The sequence below is a fragment of the Bubalus kerabau genome, chromosome 6 (assembly GCF_029407905.1).
Source record: "Bubalus kerabau isolate K-KA32 ecotype Philippines breed swamp buffalo chromosome 6, PCC_UOA_SB_1v2, whole genome shotgun sequence".
Lineage (NCBI taxonomy): Eukaryota > Metazoa > Chordata > Mammalia > Artiodactyla > Bovidae > Bubalus > Bubalus kerabau.
The window spans coordinates 89571692-89594838 of NC_073629.1; the positions used below are offsets into that span (position 1 = coordinate 89571692).

General features: G+C 43.1%; 1 protein-coding gene across 42 annotated transcripts in view; it reads left to right on the forward strand.

The window, feature by feature from the left end:
• Nucleotides 1-23147, forward strand: part of DAB1 (DAB adaptor protein 1) — a 956508-nt gene that overhangs the window by 863821 nt on the left and 69540 nt on the right. For 35 of the 42 annotated variants that reach the window (XM_055585728.1, XM_055585758.1, XM_055585759.1 and 32 more), the window contains 4 exons: nt 16397-16528; nt 17154-17273; nt 17734-17772; nt 19341-19406. In XM_055585728.1, the coding sequence (XP_055441703.1) occupies nt 16397-16528; nt 17154-17273; nt 17734-17772; nt 19341-19406 (357 nt within the window). The remainder of the gene's footprint in view (nt 1-16396; nt 16529-17153; nt 17274-17733; nt 17773-19340; nt 19407-23147) is intronic. The other 7 variants (XM_055585752.1, XM_055585753.1, XM_055585754.1 and 4 more) reach the window with 2 other exon arrangements.

Sequence of the window (23147 nt, forward strand, 5' to 3'; positions counted from 1 at the left end):
GCTGACTGGTTTGATCTCCTTTCTGTCCAAGGGACTCTCAAGAATCTTCTCCAGCGCCATAATTCGAAAGCATCAATTCTTCAGCGCTCGGTAACAGAAACCCGTCAGAAGTCCCAGCACCCTCCTCAGTGGTTCATCCCCGGGATCTTGGTAGAATCCTCAGAGCCACATGACAGGCCTCTGCAGTGTGGCCCTGCCAGCCTCTCTCCCTCAGATCACACTAGCAGGTGGTTCTGTAAAGAATACACAGAATGGTCAGGCAGATAACCTCATCTCTGTACCCCTTGACCCCTCAATCCCAGAACCCCTCAAAATTACTTCAAGTCACCTCTTCTCCTTTGGCTTTTGCACGTGCTGCTCCCCTTTCTTGCCTTGCTAGCTCCTTACCTTTTTGTGAGTCAGCCCAAATGCCTCCTCTTCCAAGCAGCCTGCCCAGCAGGGTTAGCTGCCCCTATTGGCAGTCCTTGGCATCTCTGAGTAGGCACCACACCTGGCTGTGATTGTCTAGCCCCAGCTGTGTCCTTCAGACTGTGTGCTCGGGAGGGCAAAGACCGCCTCCAGCCACGTGCCTTTCATGTGCCCTGTGCCACCATATAAGTTACCTCATAGCACGCCTTCAGCTGAGGCCTGATGTGAGAACCTGGGTTGTCTCTTTGCCTGCTGTGCTTCCTGGCCCTCCCAGATCCCCCATCACTTAAGGTCACCAGCACCCAACAGCAGACACGTGCAGTCCTTTCAGTGGCCTTCGGAGCCAGCATCTACCAAAAGGGCATGTGGAGGCCTGTTACAAAGAAAATAGTAGAGCCAAGGTATGTTCCAGACCCATCTGACCCTGGCACGCAGAGCCTCGTGCTGTGAGATTGGGAGCCTTTCCAGTTATCTTCAGAAACTACCAGGGCAGCCAGTGAAACAAAGCGGCACCTGGCCCTTATCACTGCCATACCAGCACTGCCAGTCACGTTTTTGTAAGACAGAACTCCTGTCATCTGTGGATCTTGGATGGTGGGCAGGGAGCAGGGGTTAGAGGTGGATGAAGATGGGACCTATCTTCAGCTTGCAAACGTTTTTGCCATGTTGTCACCAGACCAGAGAGCATCCGGCTTTTAGAAGCCCAGTCTGCAGTCTGACCAGTGCCCTCAGGGCCTCCTCTCCACAGAACAGCCCAGTTCACTTGAAACCATCTGTCCACCTGTGAGCCTCCATCTCAGACGCTTCAGCTGTGCATCCCCTTGGCTCCCATGCCGATGGCCTCCAGCAGGGAGGGGCTGCTCAGTTCCCTGTCCTTCTCTAGCCTGAGTATGGACTCCCTTCGCAGCCTCCTGAAATGGTCAATTACAGAGTTGAGTGGGGCTTTCCAGGTAGCTCAGTGGTAAAGAGTCTGCCATTGAAGCAGGAGACATGAGACATGATCCCAGGGTCAGGAAAATCCTCTGGAGAAGGAAATGGCAACTCACCCCAGTATTCTTGCCTGGGAAATCCCATGGATAGAGGAGCCTGGCAGGCTATAGCCCATGGGGTCGCAAAGAGTTGGACATTACTTTGTGACTAAACAGCAGGAGGAGAAGAGTCAAATAGAAAGCCACTGAGAATTTCAACCACCCAAGTTTTTTAAGGGGCTTCCCTGGTTGCTCAGAAGGTAAAGCATCTACCTGCCATGTGGGAGACCTGGGTTGGATCCCTGGGTCAGGAAGATCCCCTGGAGGAGGAAATGGCAACCCACTCCAGTACTTTTGCCTGGAGAATCCCATAGATGGAGAAGCCTGGTAGGCTACAGTCGACACGACTGAAGTGATGTTTGATGCCATCAGGTCTCTTTGGTATCCTTGTGAATGGAACATTGTTCTTTTTTTTAACTTTTTATTTTATATTGGAGTAGAGTTGGTTTACAATGCTGTGTTAGTTTCAGGGGTACAACAAAATGATTCAGTTATATATACATATCCATTCTTCCTTCAGATTCTTTTCCCATATAGATTATTAGAGTATTGAGTAGAGTTCCCTGTGCTATACATTAAGTCCTTGTTGATTATCTACTTTATATATAGTAATGTGCTTTATATATACCAATGTATATATGTCAAACCCAAACTCCAATGACAGATAGCATTTAGATTTATATGTCTAAAAAACTGATACAAATGAACTTATTTACAAAACAGAAACAGACTCACAGACTTCAGAAACAAATATATGATTGTAGAAGGGGAAGGGTGGGGTAGAGGGATACATTAGGAATCTGGATGGAACATCTTAATCCCTACCACCCCCAGGAGCACTAATTTTTACCTAGTCGGCTCCTACTAATCTAGTCCATTCTGGCCTCTGTCCCCACCCTGTTCATACCTTTATTATGGCTGCTGCTGCTAAGTCGCTTCAGTCGTGTCCGACTCTGTGCGACCCCAGAGACGGCAGCCCACCAGGGTCCCCCGTCCCTGGGATTCTCCAGGCAAGAACACTGGAGTGGGTTGCCATTTCCTGCTCCAATGCATGAAAGTGAAAAGTGAAAGGGAAGTCGCTCAGTTGTGTCCGACTCTTAGCTACTCCATGGACTGCAGCCCACCAGGCTCCTCCATCCACGGGATTTTCCAGGCAAGAGTACTGGAGTGGGGTGCCATTGCCTTCTCCTTTATTATGGCATGAACATAATATTCTCTTATTCACTCAAAAAACTATGACTGGACCTCACTAAGTGTCAGTCACTGTTGGGGATACAGAGATGACCAGAGCCTGACGCGAGGACTGCTTCCCTAGTCTTCACAGACTAATGGAAGATACAGACAGTAACCAGGAGATCATGCCCATGAAGGGATAACTACAGACTGTGCTAGGTATTAGGAAGAAAGAGAGTGAGTTTCTTTGGAACCATTAAACAAAGGCACCGAACGCCGCATCTTCCCAGAGATAGGAGATTCCCCCAGGGCCGGGATTCTGCCCTGTATTCCCAGCACAGTGCCTGCCACAGAGTCAAGGGGGATGCTCCGTTACTGGAGCTGAGTTGTGGAAATAAGTCAGAGCTGGCCCAGCAGTGCAGGGTGACCAAGCCAAGCCTCCTGATAGCTGCCCTCACTTGAGTGCCGCTCTCTCTGAGTCCGGTAGAGACAGAGGCCAGGAGGAGGAGATGTGAGGATGAGGGAGTAGAGAGCTGGGCAGAACCTGCGATCGCTGCCCTGCAGGAGGCACTCTGATGTGACGGGATGGGCGTGGGCTTTGCTGCCATCACACCTACTTTCAGCACCAGCTCTGAATCTCGCCACTGACTGGATGTTGACTGTACAAGTGGCTTACCGGTGAGCGGTCCCCAGCCTTTTCGGCACCAGGGTCCAGTTTCGTGTTAGGCAGTTTTTCCATGGGCCGGGGGTGGGGGGTGGTCTTGGTATGATTCAAGCACGTTACGCTTATTGTGCGTTTTATTTCTTACATTATTACATCAGCTCCTCCCCAGATCATCAGGCGTTAGATCCCAGAGGTTGGGGACCCCTGGGCCCCTGTGAGCCTCCGTTTTCTCATCTCTAACCAGAAAATGATGGAGCCGAGGGTTGGAAGGTATTACTTCACGGCAGTTTTGCCCCTGAGACCCTGAGGTGAGTTGGAGGACACAGCTACAGGATGGTGTTTGGTGCTTTTCAACGAAAGGGGCAATTTTGTGCTAATTTCTTTTCCTGACAGTTCATTTTCCAAGGCAGCAGCCTAACAAATCATGGGGCCAATTAGTGTAAAAGAAACAATTGATCCTGGTCCTCAGCTCAGCCCACCACCTCAGTGGTTTGGTGGTGTTTATTCAGGGAAGCGCTGCACAGCACTAAGTGGGAACTAATTGGATAGACACCATTATAAATTGCATGGCACTGCACCACGCTCCGCTTCTGAGTCAAGTCGCCAGGTCTGGCAGAAATAGGAAAACTAAAGGCTTTGCTGTCCTGCATTGACAAGCGGAGCAAAGCTGGTGGGGGCCAGCTCATTTTACAGATGGGAAAGTTGAATCTCATTGAGGGAGCAGAGACGGGGCTAGAAACCAACGATTTTATTGTTTCACTATGGTATTCTTTTGGTAAACTCATCAAACAAAGGGATCTGGAGATAAAATTAAGGCGATTGCTGTGTTTCTCTCCTGGAGCTGCTGTAACAAAGTATGACAATCCAGGGGGTTAAACAGAAGTTTACTGTCCCATAGTTGTAGAGACTAAAAGTCCATCAAGTTTAGGCAAGGTTGAGTCCTTCTGACCACTGTGAGGGAGGGTCTGCGCCAGTCTTATGGTTTCTGGTGGTTTGTTGGCAGTCTTGGGTATTCCTTAGCTTTTAGACACATAAGGATCTGTGCCTTCATGTTTGAAAGGCAATCAGTCCATGTATCCGTGTCTACATTTCTTTTTTGTTGTTGTTATAAGGGCCTTAGTCATATTGGATTAGAGGCATACCCTATTCTAGCACATGGCACAGTGGTCAAGAATCTGCCTGCCAAGCAGGAGATGCAAGAGAGGAGAGTTCGATCCTGGGTCGGGAAGATCCCCTGGAGAAGGAAATGACAACCCACTCCAGTGTTCTTGCTTGGGAAATCCCATGAACAGGGGAGGCTGGTGGGCTGCAGTCCATAGCATTACAAAGAGTTAGACATGATTTAGCAACTAAACCACCAACCACCACCATTATTCTGTGCGAAGTCACTTCAGTCATGTCACTCTTTAGTTGACCCTTTAATAACATGGGTTTGAACTGCACAGGTCCACTTATATGCAGACTTATGCAATAGATACATATTCCAGTACACAGTGTATGGTTGGATGCAGAACTGCATATACAGAGGGCTGACTGTAAAGTTATACATGGACTTTCTACCACACAGGGTGGGGAAGAGTGGGGCGGAGTGTCCCTAATCCCCCTGTTGTTTAAGGGTCTACTGTATTTCCAGATAAGGTCATATTCTAAAGTCCTGAAGTTTAGGACTTCAACTTAAAGAGTTTGGGGAGGCTAAATTAAACATGTAATGATGACAGACGATTTACAGAATAGAATCTTTGAACTACCATTTATTAAGCGTGCCAGGCAGGGTACCAGGATCTTACTTAGTTTCTCCCCAAACAAATGGACTTACAGGTGAACATACTAAAGTTCAGAGAAGCTAGGTGATTTGCCCAAGGTAGCATAAGTAGTACAGAATAGATTTGAATTTCAAGTGCTGGTCTGTGTCTATCCAAAGGCATGTGTTTCTTCAACATCCAAGTATCTAACTAAAATGGATCTTAGAAGCCATATTCACCACCACCACCACCTGCTATTCACCTCAATCTGTTAATATAAATGAAAACACCAGCCTGCTCACTCCTAATCCAGTGTTCTTTCCATTGGCTGCATTTTAGTCACATCACTTTCTTGTAAGTTTCTGTCTGGCATGCAAGACTTCTTTGTGACCAAGGCAGAGGTTAATTTCAGGCTGGTTACAACACAAAAAGTAATTTTCCATTAAATATAATGACCTCGTTTCTGCAGTGACTTGTGGCAAAACATGCTGTTTCATTTCTATTCATTCACACTCATTTGCCTACTTGCTACAATAATTTTACACCATAAGCTGAAATGTTGAAATCATTGGTTACATTACTAAACACCTACAATGGTTATTAGGATCCTTCATGCAGAAAGAGACAGAAATAAAAACACGAATTTTAGGAGAACAAGAGTAGAGGCAGTTAAAATACATTGGATACTGTATTCAAGGGCACAGAGGCTACCAGCCATACCTGGCATCAATCCAGGGTCTACATTATCAGCAGTGTGACCTGAAGTGAGTTCCTCAGCCTCTCTGTGTCTCACCTCAACAGTAAAAGGAGGGGAAATAACATGTAAACTGTTGGTTGAGTGAAATAAATGAGGATTACATACGTAGAGTACCTGGCGTGATGCCCAACACATAGCAGTCATTCTCTGGATGACTACTGTGAGGGATGGTCTGTGCCATTATATATTTAAAATATATAATGAAAATTAAATCTGAATCTGTATGAATAATTTGGAGAATCTTCCAAGTTTGGGATACTTTCCCATCCAGAGTTTTGAAAGTATAAATTGTTTCCATATTTATTCATCCTGAACTTTTACAAATATTGTTGCAAATAGAACCACCACTGGCTGATGTTTATTTATGCTGGCCTCGGGAAAGCACAAAGGAACAAAGGGAACTGGCGACTCTGTATGGAGCTCTTCAGAATGCACTGAACGACCCCTTGTGTTTTGGACCAATGGCTGCCTGAGGTGGACTTGATAAAGGCCTTTTGTCTGCAGCCTACTTTCAATTAAGTCATTGAAGTGTTCAGTGCCTTGATTTCTCCTGTTCTCAGAGAGAGGAAAAGGGAATGGGAGATAGAGAAAGGAGCACGTTGAGATTTTTTTTTTTTCCTAATGTATTATTATGAAAATGTTCAAACACACAGAAAATTTCACCTTTTGCCATATTTGCTTTACCTGATTCTCCTTCTCTTTAGATAGGTTAAGAGATCAATAGATAAATGGATATCTGCTGCATTTGGTGTGTTCATTGCTCCTGGGGTCTCATGCTTCTAGTCCCTTTCTGCAAACAGTGCTAAGAATATAGTTTTTAAATGATGAGCTCATATTGATATTTCCAATTCAAATTACAATTATTGGCTTATTTCTTAAAGTCTATGTGTAGATCTAATTTTTCTTTCACTGAAAAGTTTGCTTTCTAATAACAATGTATTTGTATATATATTTATCCTAAAGTATAACCAAAGCACTTTCAAAATTGGAATTCCAACATGAATTACTGCTAGCAATAAACCAGGCATAGATTTGAGTGACAATGAGATTTGCTAAAATTTCCTGTTAGCCTGATATTCCCTGGGCGAGTCACTTCTTGCTAAGCCTGTTTCCTTTGGTCTAACATAGGGATAATGATGATCACTGATTCAGAAATCTTTTCATTGCAAGTAATATGAAACTCACTTCAGTCTTAAGCAATGAAAGGAATTCACTGATTATGTAACTGGAAACTGCGGGGTTAAATTTCCCAGGATAGTAGGATCCAGCCTGTTCGATGGCATCATAAAGTGTGATGCTCTCTCTCTCTCAGCTCTTCTCTCCTTCCTGATGACCTGATTTCCCAGATTTTGTCACCATCCTCTGGTTATTCCAAGACTATTATCCGGGGAGCTCTAAGGAAGGCCTAACCTGTGAGAACCATGCTTGGAACTGAACACTGTGTCACATAGCCATTAGATCTTAAACTCAGTTGTCTGGGGAAAGATCCAAAGTATGAAAACCTTACTGTCTACCAGACACCCTGCTAGACACATTAAGTGATCTTCTTCACATTCCTTTGAGGAAGGGATCATTCCCATTGTACAGATGAAGCAACTGAGGCTCAGTGAGGTAAGGTGACTTTTCCATGGCCACATAGATGAGATCGAAATCCTTTCATCACATGACATGCTTTTTTTGAAATGGGGAAGGACAACACAATATGCAGAGTACTCTGAAAGTGAAGCAAAAGAGGAGCACCCTGACTTACACATGCACACTCACTGTGCTTTTGAGAGCACAAACTGCATCTTCTTCATCTCCATATTTCCAGGGCCCAGTGTATCCTAGTACATGGGCTTTTAGGCATGAATGTGAACTGAATGTGAGAGGATAGCCAGTCCACCCTTCCGCCAACTGTGACTATGTGCTGGCACATCCTAGGTCATGGGATGTTGGATTTTGATTGAACCCCAGTGTTAGGAAACCAGTACTTCATACAGAAGCAGGTTTCCTGTGGAAGGTGGTTTTTATTTCTCCTGAGCAGAAATCTGCTTCCTTGTCACTGTGGTGATTGCTAATTGATTCAGCACACCTGGCTCCACTTTGCCTGTTAGACAAATTTAAGCCTAAATCATAGGTTGGGAATGCTTTCCGAGAGTTAACTAGTTCATCTCCCTATTTTTAGGCAAGAACTTTACTCACATGGTTGCAGAGCTCTGTTTTCCTAAACATATGTTCAAAGAGTTACTGAGAAGAAGCTGTCTTTTCTAACTGTTGTCTTGTTATAAAGTTTCAGAAGTGTCAAGAGCAGAAAAGGACATGAGTATTTATTGATTTCGACCTCCTTATTTTCACAGCTGAGAAAATAAAGTGTTAGAGAAACAGAAGTAGAGCCAGTAGGGTTGTGTGTGGGGGGGTGGGGTTCAGGGACAGACTTGGACTCAGGATTTTGCTGACAGATTCATTCATTCAAATTATTCATTTAAAAATAGGTACTGACGAAGTCATAGCGACAGAAAGTAGAACATGGTTTCCAGGTTGGCTGTAAGAAGGAGAATGAGAAGTTAGTGTTTCATGATACAGATGGTCACTTTGGGAAATGGATGGTGGTGAGAGTTGCAGAGCAGTGTGAATGTACTTAATGTCAGAGAACCGTGCACGTAATAATGGTTAAAATGTAAATTAAAGTTGTGTATGTTTTTCTATGATAAAAATATGTAAGTACTAAATCCTTACTATATATCAGGTACTTTACCTGATTTGGGGATAAAGATGAGAAAAATATTGTTGCTACCACTCTGGAGCAGAAATACACATATCTTTACATTGTTGTTTAGTTGCTCTGTCTTGTTTGACTCTTGTTGCAACTGCATGGACCAGGCTCCTCTGTCCATGGGATTTCCTAGTCAAGAATACTGGAGTGGGTTGCCATTACCTACTCCATGGGATCTTCCCAACCCAAAGATTAAACCCGAGCCTCCTGCATTGCAGGTGGATTCCTTACCACTGAGCCACCAGGGAGGCCTTATATCCATATATACATCATGGCAAACTAAAGACTTGTACCATGTGGTCAAGTCCAGGAAGCTTAGTATTTTTATGTAACTTGTAAAAATTAGAATACTTTTTTGCAAAAAAATAAGTATAAGTGAACAAACGTCCAGTTTTTTTAATCACTAGTAAATTCACCATTCAAAGGAAAAACTCCTGTTAAGATTTTGTTGGATGTACTTCCAGACTTTTTATACACATACATATATGGAGAATCATACTCTTTTTCAGAAACAGGATTATATTGAGCATACTATTTGGCTATATGCTATTTTTCACTCATTAGGATGTTTTAAATATATTTCCACAGCAAAAAGTACATACATTCCCAAGATGATTTTTGGCTAGCTGCATATTATTTCATCTTATAGCAAAATGCAGTTACTTCAGCCAGTCAGTTAATGCTCAACACTTCAGACATTTCTAACTTTTCACTGTTCTAAACACTGCAGGGAATGTCTCATATCTAAGTCGTTTACCACATCTTACATTATTTATAGATATTCGAATCCCTACAAGAAGAATCATAAGGTCAAAATTTATGTATATCTTTCATGCTTTGAGATAGCCAGTCTGCCCTTCAGAAAAGTTGCACCAAATCACACTCCCACAAGTAACAAAAATAACCATAATGGCCAACATTTACAAAGCCCTTGCAATATGTGCCTTGCACCACGCCAAGCCCTTTACATGTACCAGACTAACTCATCAGTCTTTCTAACAGGACCAGGAGAGAGGCACTCTTTGTCCCATTGTATTAATATGTATATTAGAGAAATCCAGTAGCCCAAGAAAGTATCTGTTTCCCCACACTTTTGTTAACACTATGACGTTGTTGTTGTTTTTTTTTTTTTCATTCTGGTGGAGAAAAGTGGCATCTCACTTGTATCTGGTATATTTTATATGAATCAATTTAATATTTTCAACAACTTGTTGGGTTCTGTATCATTCTTTGTATAATATAAAAAGAGAGGGCTCAGAAAGTTAGACATTCCCAAAGCTATGCAGTCAGTGATACAGCTTGGATTTGAATTATGTTCTCTCTGGCTCCAGTGTTAACATTCTTTCCTCTGTTAGCATGCTACCTCTTTAGCTAGAGTCTGGGATCTTTGGAAATCTGGTCTTGTCCTTGAGTAAAACATTCTAGAAGATTTCAGGATGGAAACTTAGAGAAAAATTCACTCTGACCTGCTCCATTGAGCCTCAGATGATGGGGTGCCTGGGGGCTGGTACAGAGGTTGCCTCCCAGCCTTGCTGGCACTGCCATGTAGCAAATGCATCCAAAAATATGTTGAAAAAGAGAAAGGCCTTTATAATGAGCCTGGGCCTCTCTTTGTCTAGTGAGATTTTAACTACTGTAATTGCCTGTAGTGTGAAGTAGTGTATTTTTCATGTATCTATTTTTATTCTGTGTCTATCTGCATATCTGTTTTTTTGTTTTGCTTTTTTGTTAACTCACTTGAATCCTGGTGGGTATTTTTCCTGTGAATAGTATAGCCTCGGGAAACCACACCCTCTCATACACACATATACCCACACACAATAATAATATGAAGGCTAAATAGGCTAGAATTTATTCTTTAAAAAAAGCTAATGGTAAAGTCTGAGCAGATGACTTTCTAATCCATACTGTATTTAATTGGCTGTATTGAACCATACTACAAATTAAGTCTTCTCTGTAATTTATTCTGTCAGACAATAACCCTGCAAACAATTTGATACTTCATTTAAACATTGGTAAGTGGCTCATGGAAACGCTAAGAAAAAAATGGTAATCAGAGAAGGAACCCTCTGTTTACAGAATAAATCCTATGTGAAAAATCATGAATTAACCTGATTTAGTCACTGAGCGTGTATTGAGTGACTACCTTGAGCACTGTATGTCTTTGGGTAGCTTGGCTCCCCCTTTCTCTTTTTTTTTTTTTTAATTATTTATTTATTTATTCTTGGCTGTGTTGGGTCGTCCTTGCTTTCTTGCGCAGGCTTTCTCTAATTGCAGCAAGGGGGGACTACTCTGTTGTGGTGTGCAGGCTTTTCATTGCCGTGGCTTCCCATGTTGCAGAATGCAGGCTCTAGGCACCTGAGCTTCAGTAGATGCAGCTCACGGGCCCTAGAGCACTGACTCAGCAGTTCTGGGGCACAGGCATGTGCAATCTTCCCAGATCAGGAATCGAACTCATTTCCCATGCGTTGGCAGGCAGATTCTTATCCACTGAGCTACCAGGGAAGTCCCTTTGTTCCTTCTTTAATTCGTGAAACCTTACTTGTGAAGTTGCTCAGTCGTATCCGACTCTTTGCGACCCCATGGACTGTAGCCTACCAGGTTCCACCATCCATGGGATTTTCCAGGCAAGAATACTGGAGTGGGTTGCTATTTCCTTCTCCAGGAGATCTTCCCAACCCAAGGATTGAACCCGGGTCTCCAGCATTGTAGGCAGACGCTTTACCATCTGAGCCACCAGGGAAACCTTACTTAGCACTTGTTCAAAAGGAACATTATTAGGACCTAGGATAAGGCTGAGGAGAACCTGACATCTTTTTTTTTTTTTTTTTTGAAGAGTTAACATCCCAAAGTAGAGAGAAAACATGTGCACAGATGTTCTCCAGATGTTTTGTTTTCAGGACCTAGAGGCATCTGCCTGCTTCATTCTTTCTGCCTAGAATGCCCTTTCTCTGCTTTTCTGAGGATTTCCACTTTATCCTTGGAGACTGAGTCCAAGGTCAGCTCCTTTGTCAAATCTTCCCTGATGCTCCTGCCCATTTCTCCTCTGCTCCTTTACAACACCTTTAATATCAAGTTTGTCTTATTGTGATTGTTAGGTTCTTTGCCTGCCTGTTCTTTGAGACTGCAAGGGTCTTGAGGAAGGGACCATGTTTTAATCATTTGGTCAGAAGTAGCACTTAGAATGAGACCTAGAATGTATTAGGCACTCAGTAATACAGTTATACAGTGTGAATAACTATGTGCATGGACAAATGTGTAACAAAACTAAGGTTGGAGCATCCCAGATAGAAGGAAAAAAGTACAACCCAATGAATTCTAGAGTTGGGAATTATTATTACAGGGAATAGGGGAGTTGAGGAAGGTCCTTAGATGAGCGTGATGTTGGAGCTAGGCCTTGAAGCATAGGTATACTATAGTTAGGTAGAGTTGATGAAGCATGGTTAGGGTAAGAAGAGGCAGTCAGCAGAGAAAACAACTTACATAATCACACAGAGGTGGGAAAGTCCAGAACCCAAAGGGGGATGATGACCCCTTCAGATTATTTTTACTCCTGGGAGGAAAGTCGGACTGGGTTGGCAAGGCTGATTTCTGAATTGTCCTTGGAGTTCTGTAGCAACAATTTCATCCACAATGAGAGGGTTCAGAATAGGAGGAGTAAATGAAGCGGTAGCAGAAAAATTGGGTGTTCTGGAAGACTCTCTTTTTAAAACCAAATTATCTGCTTTGATTTTTCGGCAGTGCTTTAATACCTAGGTTGGGCTTCCCTGGTGGCTCAGATGGTAAAGAATCTGCCTGCGATGCAGGAGACCCTTTTTGATACCTGGGTCGGGAAGATCCCCTGGAGAAAGAAAATGGCTACGCACTCCAGTATTCTTGCCTGGAGAATCCCATGGACAGAGGAGCCTGGAAGGCTACAGTCCATGAGGTTGCAAAGAGTTGGACGTGACTAAGTCACTAATACCTAGATTATGTTTTTCCAAGACAAAAACTCTTTTCCAAAGGAAGGGTGGAAGAAGGGCAACCAGAACCTTTCTTTCTTCCACTCTCTCCCTCTGGCCTAGTATTCTCTGCATCTCCAGAACAACACATGATGCCTTGAAACTCCCCACAGAAACACTCTTGGGATGAAATGGTCTTTTGTTTTTTCTGTTACCAAGGACTTCACCTCCCCTTTCTGGCCTTGGCTGCTCAGCAGATACTGCAGGTGGCAAGCCCCTGAAAGTGCCCCTCCAGACCAGGTGGTCTTGACCTTTTTCTTTGAGATCCTAATAGCTGGCCTTGACCCCAGACCTTCTGACTGGTGACCCTTTCTGACCTTAGTAATCTGCTGGAATCCAGAACATCCTCAGTTTGACCTCCTTCCTTAGTTTCCCTTCCTCATCCTAGCTTATCAGGGATCATGGTTTTGTTGTTGATCTAGGGAGCCAAGAATCTAAGGAAAGGAGACCTTGATTCTAAATGACCTTGTTTCCTTTATTCAATGCTTTTCCATTATGAGTAGGGAGAGTGGGGCCTGGATTAAGTATTGGTCCAGCCAGACACCTTCTGGCCCTCAGTCCTTTCATGAATGAACTCACAGTTAAACTATGTGATGTTTACATTTCCTCTGGCTCCACCTGCCTTTGATTTGTGCTGATAAAACCTGCTTGAAGACATGGAGCAATTTGGAGGCTCACGGAGCAAGTATTTGCAATGTCCTCTGAGTTGACAAGATGAATGTGATAATGTGGGATTATAAGGATTCTAATATGTTTGTATTTCCAAGGATCTTTATGACGTTTGCATGGTTAAGGTTGGAGAAAGTAGAGACATAATCCCTATCTGACTGTTCGTTTCCAAATGATTGAGCCAATTTCAGAGCAATCCTTTTTAACACATCATAAAATTAACTATGGGAAAAGATAATGTTACAATATTTTTAAGCCCTTCATGCGCACACACAGCTACACTTTGTGAGGAGATATTAGGTATCATCAGGCATTAAAAATGTTTTGACTTTAAAACACTTAATGAGGATTCACAGATAAATTAAAACATCTCCATCTGCTGTCTTGCATAGTAGGTGATATTTTACCATTGCACAATCATCTCCGAATCTAATTCCACCAGGAAGACTTCTAATCGCAGTTTAATTTTAGAGCAATATTCCACTTGGCAATCAATAAAATGCTGTCGTCAAACTTTGATTTAATAGGATACGTGGATAACATTCACTGTATTATGCAGAGAAAGAAATACTTGCAGGAAAGAAAGAGAAGGAGGTTGCCTTTGTCTTTCACTTTTCTCTGCTGTATCCCATTCAAGCTCACAAAAGCCTCTAAATCAATACCGCCTTGTTTCGTGAATATAAATCTCATCAATTTTACATCATTAACACCATGGAAAAGCTACTGCTCTCTGAGCAGTTTTTCCCTGCTAGATAAATATGCCCTCTTAAGAAAGCAGGAACAAATGGATCCTGGTCATTTTACTAATAAACACTTGCTTCTTCCCCAACTTTGTGTCAAAATCCACTAAAATTATAAAGTTGTCTTATGGCCACTTAAGGGGCTAGGGTGACCAAGGAGTGATACCACCCACCATGCATCATATCTAGTTGACACTGGGCAATGTAGAAAGGCATGAAACGCACAGGGAGCATCTTAAGAGTGAGAAAGAGGTGAACGAATGGCTGGCCTCTGGAAGGTAAAGCTGCAGCAGCAAATTCTGCTGCAGAAATGAAGCAAATTCTTCTGCTAAGGTCAGAAGCCTGAAAAGATGGCAACAGGCCGGGAATGGACATTTTTGAAGGTCAGGGCCAGCAATCCAGAACTAAGTAATGGTCATCATAAGAGGCAGGCGCCACTGTCCTGAGAGGCTGGCTGTGTGATGTGAGATCTAGACGACTAAAGGATCTGGGAAGATGGAAGGAGACCTGGGAAAAAGTCTACTTCAGTGGTTCTCAATATTTTCATAACCAAATTCTCCTCGTGTTAAATTTCTCCTTCCCTTCAGATTCAGTAACATAGGAGGCTTTGTTCAGTAAAATGCATTTATACTCATTTACTTTCCGATTTGGATTATTTGAATCCATCACTAATTGCCAAAGAGGATCTGCTCCAAGGTGAGCTAAGGGGTACAACAGTAACCAGATATAATTCTAAATAAACTCAGCATTTTTATTTGTGTGCACAGTAAAAGAAGTCATCTTATTAGGAATAATTATAAATTTCTGTTTAGCTTTTTGAAATGTTGAAAATTGCCTGGGACCTCTTTTCATTATTTTTAATGATCCCTGTAGATCCAGGACTTTGGGTTAAGAGCCACTGATCTGGTTCAAAGTTCTCCTTTAATAGAGGAATAAACAGAGATCCAGAGAGATACAGTGAGTGCCTTGTGTTCACATATAGTGGCTAGAATTCAAGCTTCTTAGCACCCAGTATAATGAAAAGGTCCTTTGTAAGGACTTGAAACACATCATTTAATGCCTGCTGCTGCTGCTAAGTCGCTGTAGCCGTGTCCGACTCTGTGCGACCCCACATATGGCAGCCCACCAGGCTCCCCCGTCCCTGGGATTCTCCAGGCAAGATCACTGGAGTGGGTTGCCATTTCCTTCTCCAATGCATGAAAGTGAAAAATGAAAGTGAAGTCGCTCAGTCATGTCAGACCCTCAGCAACCCCATGGACTGCAGCCCACCAGGCTCCTCTGTCCATGGGATTTTCCAGGCAAGAGTACTGGAGTGGGGTGCCATCGCCTTCTCCATATAATGCCTGGATACATATATAAACCTTTACAGAGTACTGTTTTATGAGGATTATTTTAGGTACATTTAATCTAGAAAAATGACCATAAAGATCACCATCGCTTAACAGGATGGTGGATATTGCTTGTTGAAGTTTAGTTAACAAGGGCAGGAAGGTCAGTTTCAAATGATGTTTGAATTACTGATCAGCAGTCCCAATTTAGTTCAACAACTATGGGTCAGGCACAGCACTCGGTACTAGGATGACAAGGATGAAGACAGGGTCAGGTAGGGAAGACCAGGATTAGGAAAATGTATCAGAGAAGGAAGGTCTATGAAAGCAGGAGCCCAGGGATCTGTGTGTGAGGAATCCTTTGGGAGTTCCAGTATGGCTAGACTGAAGTTCTGGGAAACACAGAAGAGGGAGGAATCTCCTCTGCAGGGAAAGAAAGGGCAAGCCTTGTTCAGGGGATTTCACAAGGTGGTGTGATTTCAAATAGGCTTTTCAAGAGGAATAGAATTCAGGGAGGTGGGTAAAAGAACAGGTCTTGCAGACAAGGGGACCAACACACGAAAAACCTCAGAGGTGTGGGTCTAACCCAATTGGTGGCCTGGGACAAAACGAAGACGGGTGTTTGGTCCTCAAGTCAGTCTTATCACTGCCACCTGTTGGAAAATTGTCATAACCATGCACATCTGTGGTTCTCTGAATGCAGAGGGCGCCCCTGGTCATGGTACCATGTACACCGTCCAGCAGGACAAGCAGAGGCCCTGGGTATGTGAGTGTACTAGGTACCAGTGCAGAGCTTAGACTGGGCTGTGTCATGCGGAAAGATGTAGAAGGAGCCTATACCGCTGAGTGAGGCTGACTGGGCCCGGCAAGCAGAAGACAGAGCCATCATCACAGACGCTCACTCAGCATCTGAACAGTCCTGTTTATCTCTCTGGTCACAGCATCAAGACCATGGAAGGAAGCCTCCATTTCTCAAGGGCAGGCACAGCTCTTTTTTTCCTTCCATCTGGACCAAACAGCTTTTCCAAAGCCCTCTGGGCTTGTTCACACGTAGCGGAAACACATCTCTTATTGATCAACAGCTCGGAGGGAAAGTCCCCTGAAATAGGCTCTTCTTTTTGTCTCTCACAGGCCCTTCAGCATCATCATGCTGTTCACGAAATTTCCTACATCGCAAAGGACATCACAGATCACCGGGCCTTCGGATACGTTTGCGGGAAGGAAGGGAATCACAGATTTGTGGCCATAAAAACAGCCCAGGCGGTGAGTAGCCCCCTTCCAAGGAGGATGCTTTTCCTTGTACCTTTTCTGGGATAACACAGTCACACCATTAGTCTTCGGGGGCCCATTGTGACATGTGACTCAGCGATGCTGACACTCAGCTTCCCATCTAGAAAAGATAAACAGCCTCAGAGCAAAGAAACAGGCTCATGCCCATGCAGTTGTGGTGGTGTTGCTTTTTCTAATGGGTATTTCGTAATGACTAATTATTTTCTTTTCTGATTAAGCTGGATGGAGGCACACTATACAAATAAGTTTCCTTGTGTTGCTAGCCTCATTTAAAAAGAAAATAAGAGAAAACAAATAGCTGTTTTGCATAAGGCCTACCCTAATTTTATTGTATTCAAAATTACTAATAAATAAAAGCAGTGCCTTTTATGCTTATGATTATTATGAATTTGCAAATATAATTAGTTGAAGAAATGAACTTTAGCCTAGATGCAATTTGCTAAACCAATATAACAAGGTAGAATTAATTAAAGATGGAATGCTTTCAGTTTAATAGAAAAAGGAAGGGCTGCGGGTTGTAGCCAGCAAAAACAAAAATTGGTCGCTGCAGCTCAGTAACCATCCTCTTATTCATGTGCTTTACCACCTTTTACTCCAGGCTGAACCTGTTATTCTGGACTTGAGAGATCTCTTTCAACTTATTTATGAATTGAAGCAAAGAGAAGAATTGGAAAAAAAGGCACAAAAGGATAAGCAGTGCGAACAAGCTGTGTATCAGGTATACCTGTGAATTTATCCTGGTACTGGAGCCAGCAGGGGCTTAAAATAAACAGATATGAAAACTGACAGTCAAGGCTTCTCCTCCTGCTGCCAAATAGAAATAAACAAAGATGAAAGGTTCCTGTGTAAATTACAGGCACCGAAAGCATGCCATTAGAAACGATCCCTATTCTCTGAGATTCTAGACATATGAGAGAAAGTGAAGTCTTAAAACTGGGGAAGATTTCAGGGGAGGAGATCTAAAGAAAGTCAATTGCATTTGCTTCTTGTTAACAGTCGGGGTGGGGCGGCTACAAGAGTTTTCATTGTTTTTTCTGCCAGTTTTCTGCCTTAATGACCCACCAGCCTCTCCTACCCAGAGCTGGTTTCTTCACTGCCCTGTAATTTCTGAGTACAGTCTCACATCTCTCGCTTTATATCCTCTGCTTTTCATCCTCCCTTCCCTCACTCTGCTGTAGACAATTCTGGAAGAGGACGTTGAAGATCCTGTATACCAGGTAATTTTGGAAACTAGTCGGGGTTGAGGGTCAGGAAAGGCCTGGGCCTGTGGTATAGGCATTTTGTCTCCACTGGCTGCAGAGCCTGGAGAAGGACCAAGATTATTTCTGAGGATGAGGCCTGCCAAGCCCTCCAGGAGCAAATTTCCATAAAAACTAACAGAAGTTTGGCCGGCATCAGTAGCATGGGATTTAGAAATAGGCTTCTCCCTTCTTGCCCCTGCTTCAGCCTTCTCAGCAATCTGTATAAGATTGATCCCAGAGCTGAATGTTTGCAAGAGTCCCTTGAATATTCTGAGTTCATTAGAGAGACTGAATAATGAGGTGGCTTCAGTGAGTTAAGAACCAGGGATGGGGACTGACATTTTGGCAACATTTGAACACACATCCAAAGGATGGTTTGTGAGCTGGGGAAAGGACTGTGAGGAGAAGTCTCTCTGGCCCCTGATTGTCCAGGCTGCCCCCCTGACTCCCTGGTTCATGCCAGAGGGGCTTTTGTGAGTGAGGGAACAGGAGATCCCACAGACGTGCCTGCCGGTAGCTTTCTCTGCACTTTCTTCAAGGTTGCAGCCTAAGTGTGGGTAGAGATGGCTTCTCTTGGGTTTAAGTATATGCTGTTTTAACAGATGCAGATGAGAGAGGAGGCCTCTCCCACTCTGTGCTTATTCCCAAGGAGAGAGAGCAGCCAAACATTTGACTTATGGTACATAAAGACAATCTGAAATGTACATTTCTAACTGGGACACACATGGGTTCTATATATGTGTGTCACACATGCATTCTGTAGTTTCACAGAATGAATACTTTAACACGAAAGCTGCCACTGCTATGATGAAAAGAAAATAATATGGATAAGAAATTAATAGAATCTGAATAATTTGAAAGAGAAGTATCTAACATGGATGTAAATAAAAGTCAAAGGTGCCTTTGATGTCAGGCTTTGCTTTAGAATACCAGGGGTGTGGATTCGTCTACAGTATGAGCTCAGCCCCTGGCTCATGGGCTCGGAGAGTGAAGAACATAGTCCTTCTTGAAATGGCCCAGTCTTTTAGAGTCTGAAACGTGTATATGGAAAATTTGACTTCAGTATTTAAAACTGAGAATGTAAAGTAATGTGATATGTATGAGATGAAGGCGTTTGCGGCTTCTGAGCGCATCAGGATTGGCTTAGGACCGTGGGCCTTAGGGAGCAAAGGGGAGAGACTGCTGAAACCCAGAGTTGGCAAAGTTGGGGTCCCAGGAGACATCATCCCCACACAGCAGTTTCCGCACAGGCAGATACTGCTGAGATCAGTGCCACTGAAGGAAGGGGTTATATCTCCAGAAAGGTCTGCAGCGTCTACGCAGTCCTGACTAAAAGGCTGACCATCGGACCATGGCAATTTTCCTTAGAAGAGGCAGGAATGTGCCAGGCCACGTGGAATGTCAGTAATGTCTCTTCAGGGTGTTTTCTCTTGTGCCTGTGTCTTTAATGCTTACTACAATTTGTATCCTGAATTCCAAATGCTTTTTTTTTTTCCTCTTTCATTTTCCCCTTAACTTTTCCTCTCTGGCTGCTGCTGTCATAGTACATTGTGTTTGAGGCTGGACACGAGCCAATCCGTGATCCCGAAACGGAAGAAAACATTTATCAGGTATAAATCACTTTCCTCTCCTTCCTTCGCACGGCCACCAGTGAACGCACAGAAGGGGCTGAGCCACCAGGGGCTCTCTTCTCACTCCCAGCCTCCACCTTGCTCTGTTGGTCATTCTGGGCTTGTTAAAATACCTCTGTGTGAATTGGCTCCGAGTTCCCTGCCGTTTACCAGTAGTTTTCACGCTTATTCATTGACATGTTTAATGGCCAACTGGGTAGAATATTTTAATTTTTAATGGATCTTAACTATTTTCAGTTGCCACAGAAATCAAACATTCCATTTTACTACATTAATTCTTTGGAGGGTTGTTGTTCAGAATATGAGGGTCCTTCATTTCTCAAAAGAATGTGCTGTTGAATTTCTTTAAAAAGTCAACTGCATCGCTGAAAATGAAGGCCAAATTCAAAAATGCTGTTTGGAGACAACACTGGGAATATTAACTGAATGAAAGAAAGTTGAGCTAAAGGTTTTACCCCTTCTGAAGGGAAGGTAAATTAATATTCTTAAAAATGTCTGCTTATGTGAAGCCTAAACACATGTTTTTTTTTTAATTTATTTTACCAAAGTATAATTGATTTACAATGTTGTGTTAATTTCTGCTATACAGCACGATGATTCATTTATACACGTATATGCCTTCTTTCTCATACTTTTCTATGATGGTTTATCACAGGATATGGAACATAGCTCCTTGTGTGTTACGCAGTAGGACCTTGCTGTTTATCCATTTTGCAGATAACAGTTTGCATCTGTTAATCCCAAACTCCCTATCCTTACCCCCCACCCCCCTCCCTTGGCAACAGCAAGTCTGCTGTACACTTTTAAACTTGTTAATTCTCCTAAATACGCTGTAAAGTAGGTATTTTAATCCCACTTTTTCAAGGGGAGACTGAGGCTCTGAGAGGTTGAGTAGCTTCCTCAAGGCTGTACAGCTGTTAAGAGTTGGGACCAAACCCACACTGCTTCCCCTGTGTTTTTCCACCAAAGAATCTGTGTAATTACAGCACAGCCACACATCAAACGAATGTGACGACCTCCAGTTTTTCATTAATTAGAATTTTAGCCCTAATTTGAAATATAAACATTATGGAAGCAGGAAAAATTTTAATGTATTTAAATAAGTGATTTTAATTTTCTTAATTTACTCAGTTGTGTGGTCTGTTATTCTGCCTTGGGCATGCATTACTTGTGTAATAAAAGTAAAACATATTTTCAGTTTTCATCAAATGCACAGAAGTCTAAATGACTTAAGTATGTTAGTTCTACCAGCACCTCAATTTAACCAGCCCTTGGAGAAGGAAATGGCAACCCACTCCAGTGTTCTTGCCTGGAGAATCCCATGGACAGAGAAGCCTGGTAGGCTGCAGTCCATGGGGTCACACAGAGTCGGACATGACTGAAGCGACTTAGCAGCAGGGGGTAATGATCTATTTCTATCCACAGGTTCCATCTGGGTTCAAGTGCAAGCTTGCTCTTTGAAAAGTTGTCTAAAATCATCGCTTACCAAGTTTCTGTCTTGGTAGAAGACAGAAAAGTTGCATATCTGTCCTCAGTGTCAAATTTTAAAGTCCAACATTGCCGTGTCTCAGTCTTGTTACTGAACCAAACTTGGGTCCACAGACAAATCTACTGACACCGGCTTGTGGTGAAGGAAAGAGCAGAGTTTATTGCAGGGTGCCAAGCAAGGAGCCCAGGGCTGCTAGTACTCAAAACACCCGAACTCCCCTCAGGAAAGCATTTTAAAGGTCAAGTGAGGGAAGGGAGTTGCAGGGTCTGTGATCAGCTTGTGTGCAACTCTCTGGTTAATCATTTGGTTAACAGGATGGTGTCACAGTATCATTCCTTAGGCATCAGTAGGTCTGGGCGCTACATGCTCATGGGCATCAAGTAGTTAATTTCTTCAATTTGTTGGCAGTTTTAGCATCTGCAGAACAGCTCAGGAAATGTGCATCAGATCCTATTATCTAGGTACTTCCAGAAGATATGAGGCAGGAGCCTGTTCTGGGAAGGCCCCATAGGGTCCTGCTCAGTTACAGTGTGACGCCAGAGGAACCACTAACCAGTCATCTGATGAAGAGAGAAAACCTTTTAAAATAAAATTAGATTTTTCCAATATAAGAAGTTCTTGAATTTAGACTTATCTGTAGTTGGCAGGGCTTCTTTTGTGCCCTGTGAGGGTCTCTGGGCGGCCGTCTAGTGTACTAGGAAGGACTGACTTTGGCAAGCAGGGAACTGGGATATATTTCTGACTCTGTCACCAACTACCTTTGGCTAAGGGGTAGCGAGCAATGCACTTGCCCTCTCTGAGACTCAGTTTCCCCAGTGATAAAGTAGAAGAATAAGTTCTCCCTAAATCACATGTAGGCATGAGAATGAAACAAGATCACAAGGAGACTGTAAAGAAGAGGATTCATCCCAGGTCACACACTGCATCCACAGCCATTAAGCCACCTTGTCAATCCCTTTCCTTCTCTAGGCCTCGGTTTACTTATCTATCAAATGTGCAAATAAGATGGAAGTTTCTCGTGGGCATGGCCCTTTTCTGTTCTTTGCAACTAGTGCCTCAGCACAGGACTGTTAGAGAAGCCTGCTACCTTGCTTTACAGAGCAACAAGACTTGGAAGTGCTGTGCATGCGTGTGTGTATGTATGTGTATATAGTTTTGGTAACATTTCTCAAACAAGGTCTCTGTGAATGGGGGCTTACATACAGTATCTTCTTATGTCTCATAGCTACCCCAAATGGCTCGAGTCATAATTCCCACTTTACAGATGAGGAAAGAGAGTGTCACAGACATAACGTATGTCGCCCAGGCTTACAGAGCTAGCAAGAGGTAGAACCTCCCACTCACTGACTTCTGTACATAAATAAATAAATCCAAGGGCTCTTTTCAGTTCAGAATATCCTTGATGATAAGTTTTACAAGTAGATTCTATATAGGTTTCAAGTCAGTATTTAAAAGTCACCCTTCTGTTAACAGTTCTGACATCCAGGATCTTCCCCTCTGTCCATAATTAATAGGAAGTACCATTTAAGGGAATGACTGTTTTATTGCTCTCTGTTGGAAGGGCCTCTGGTCATCTTTCTCTCTTGTCTTGCCAGTCCACTGGGCCTCATTTTGCTTAACAAGAAATAAGCTCTTGGGCCTGAAGATAGGCTGTGCTTTTAACATTTTTTAGGGCCTACAAGTGTCCCATATTTATTCTTCCTGAGTAGACTTCATTGTTTCTTATACTTAAGCTTGGTCAAGGTAGTCTCAGATTTTATTTTATTTTATTTATCCTCTGTTTTCTGGAATGAGGGCCTAAGGTTTTAACTGTTTTGCGACCTCAAGTGAAGTACCTAACTTTTGTGTCTCAATTTCCTGGGCTACAGAATATAGATACTATAGTCTCTGCTTCTAGAAGTGGTATGAATATGTAAAGCAACCAGGACAGCACTTGGTACACAGTAGGTTTTGTGTAAATGTTAGTTCCTTTCACTTGCTAATGCCATCAATATCAGATGCTGCTTGAGACGTCTTATGATGATGTATTAAGTGAGGTAGAACATGACTTGCTCACCTTATCTTGTCAGAGAGCCCAGTGGAAAGCTGCAGCCTCACTTGACTTGCTATTTATAACTCCAACAGAAAGGAAGGGAGAGACTCTTTGAGTAAATGTCACCTCTCTTTGAGGATCAGTAGTCTCATTTTCCAAACTGGATTAATAATAATAATAATTGTCTTTCTATTTGCAT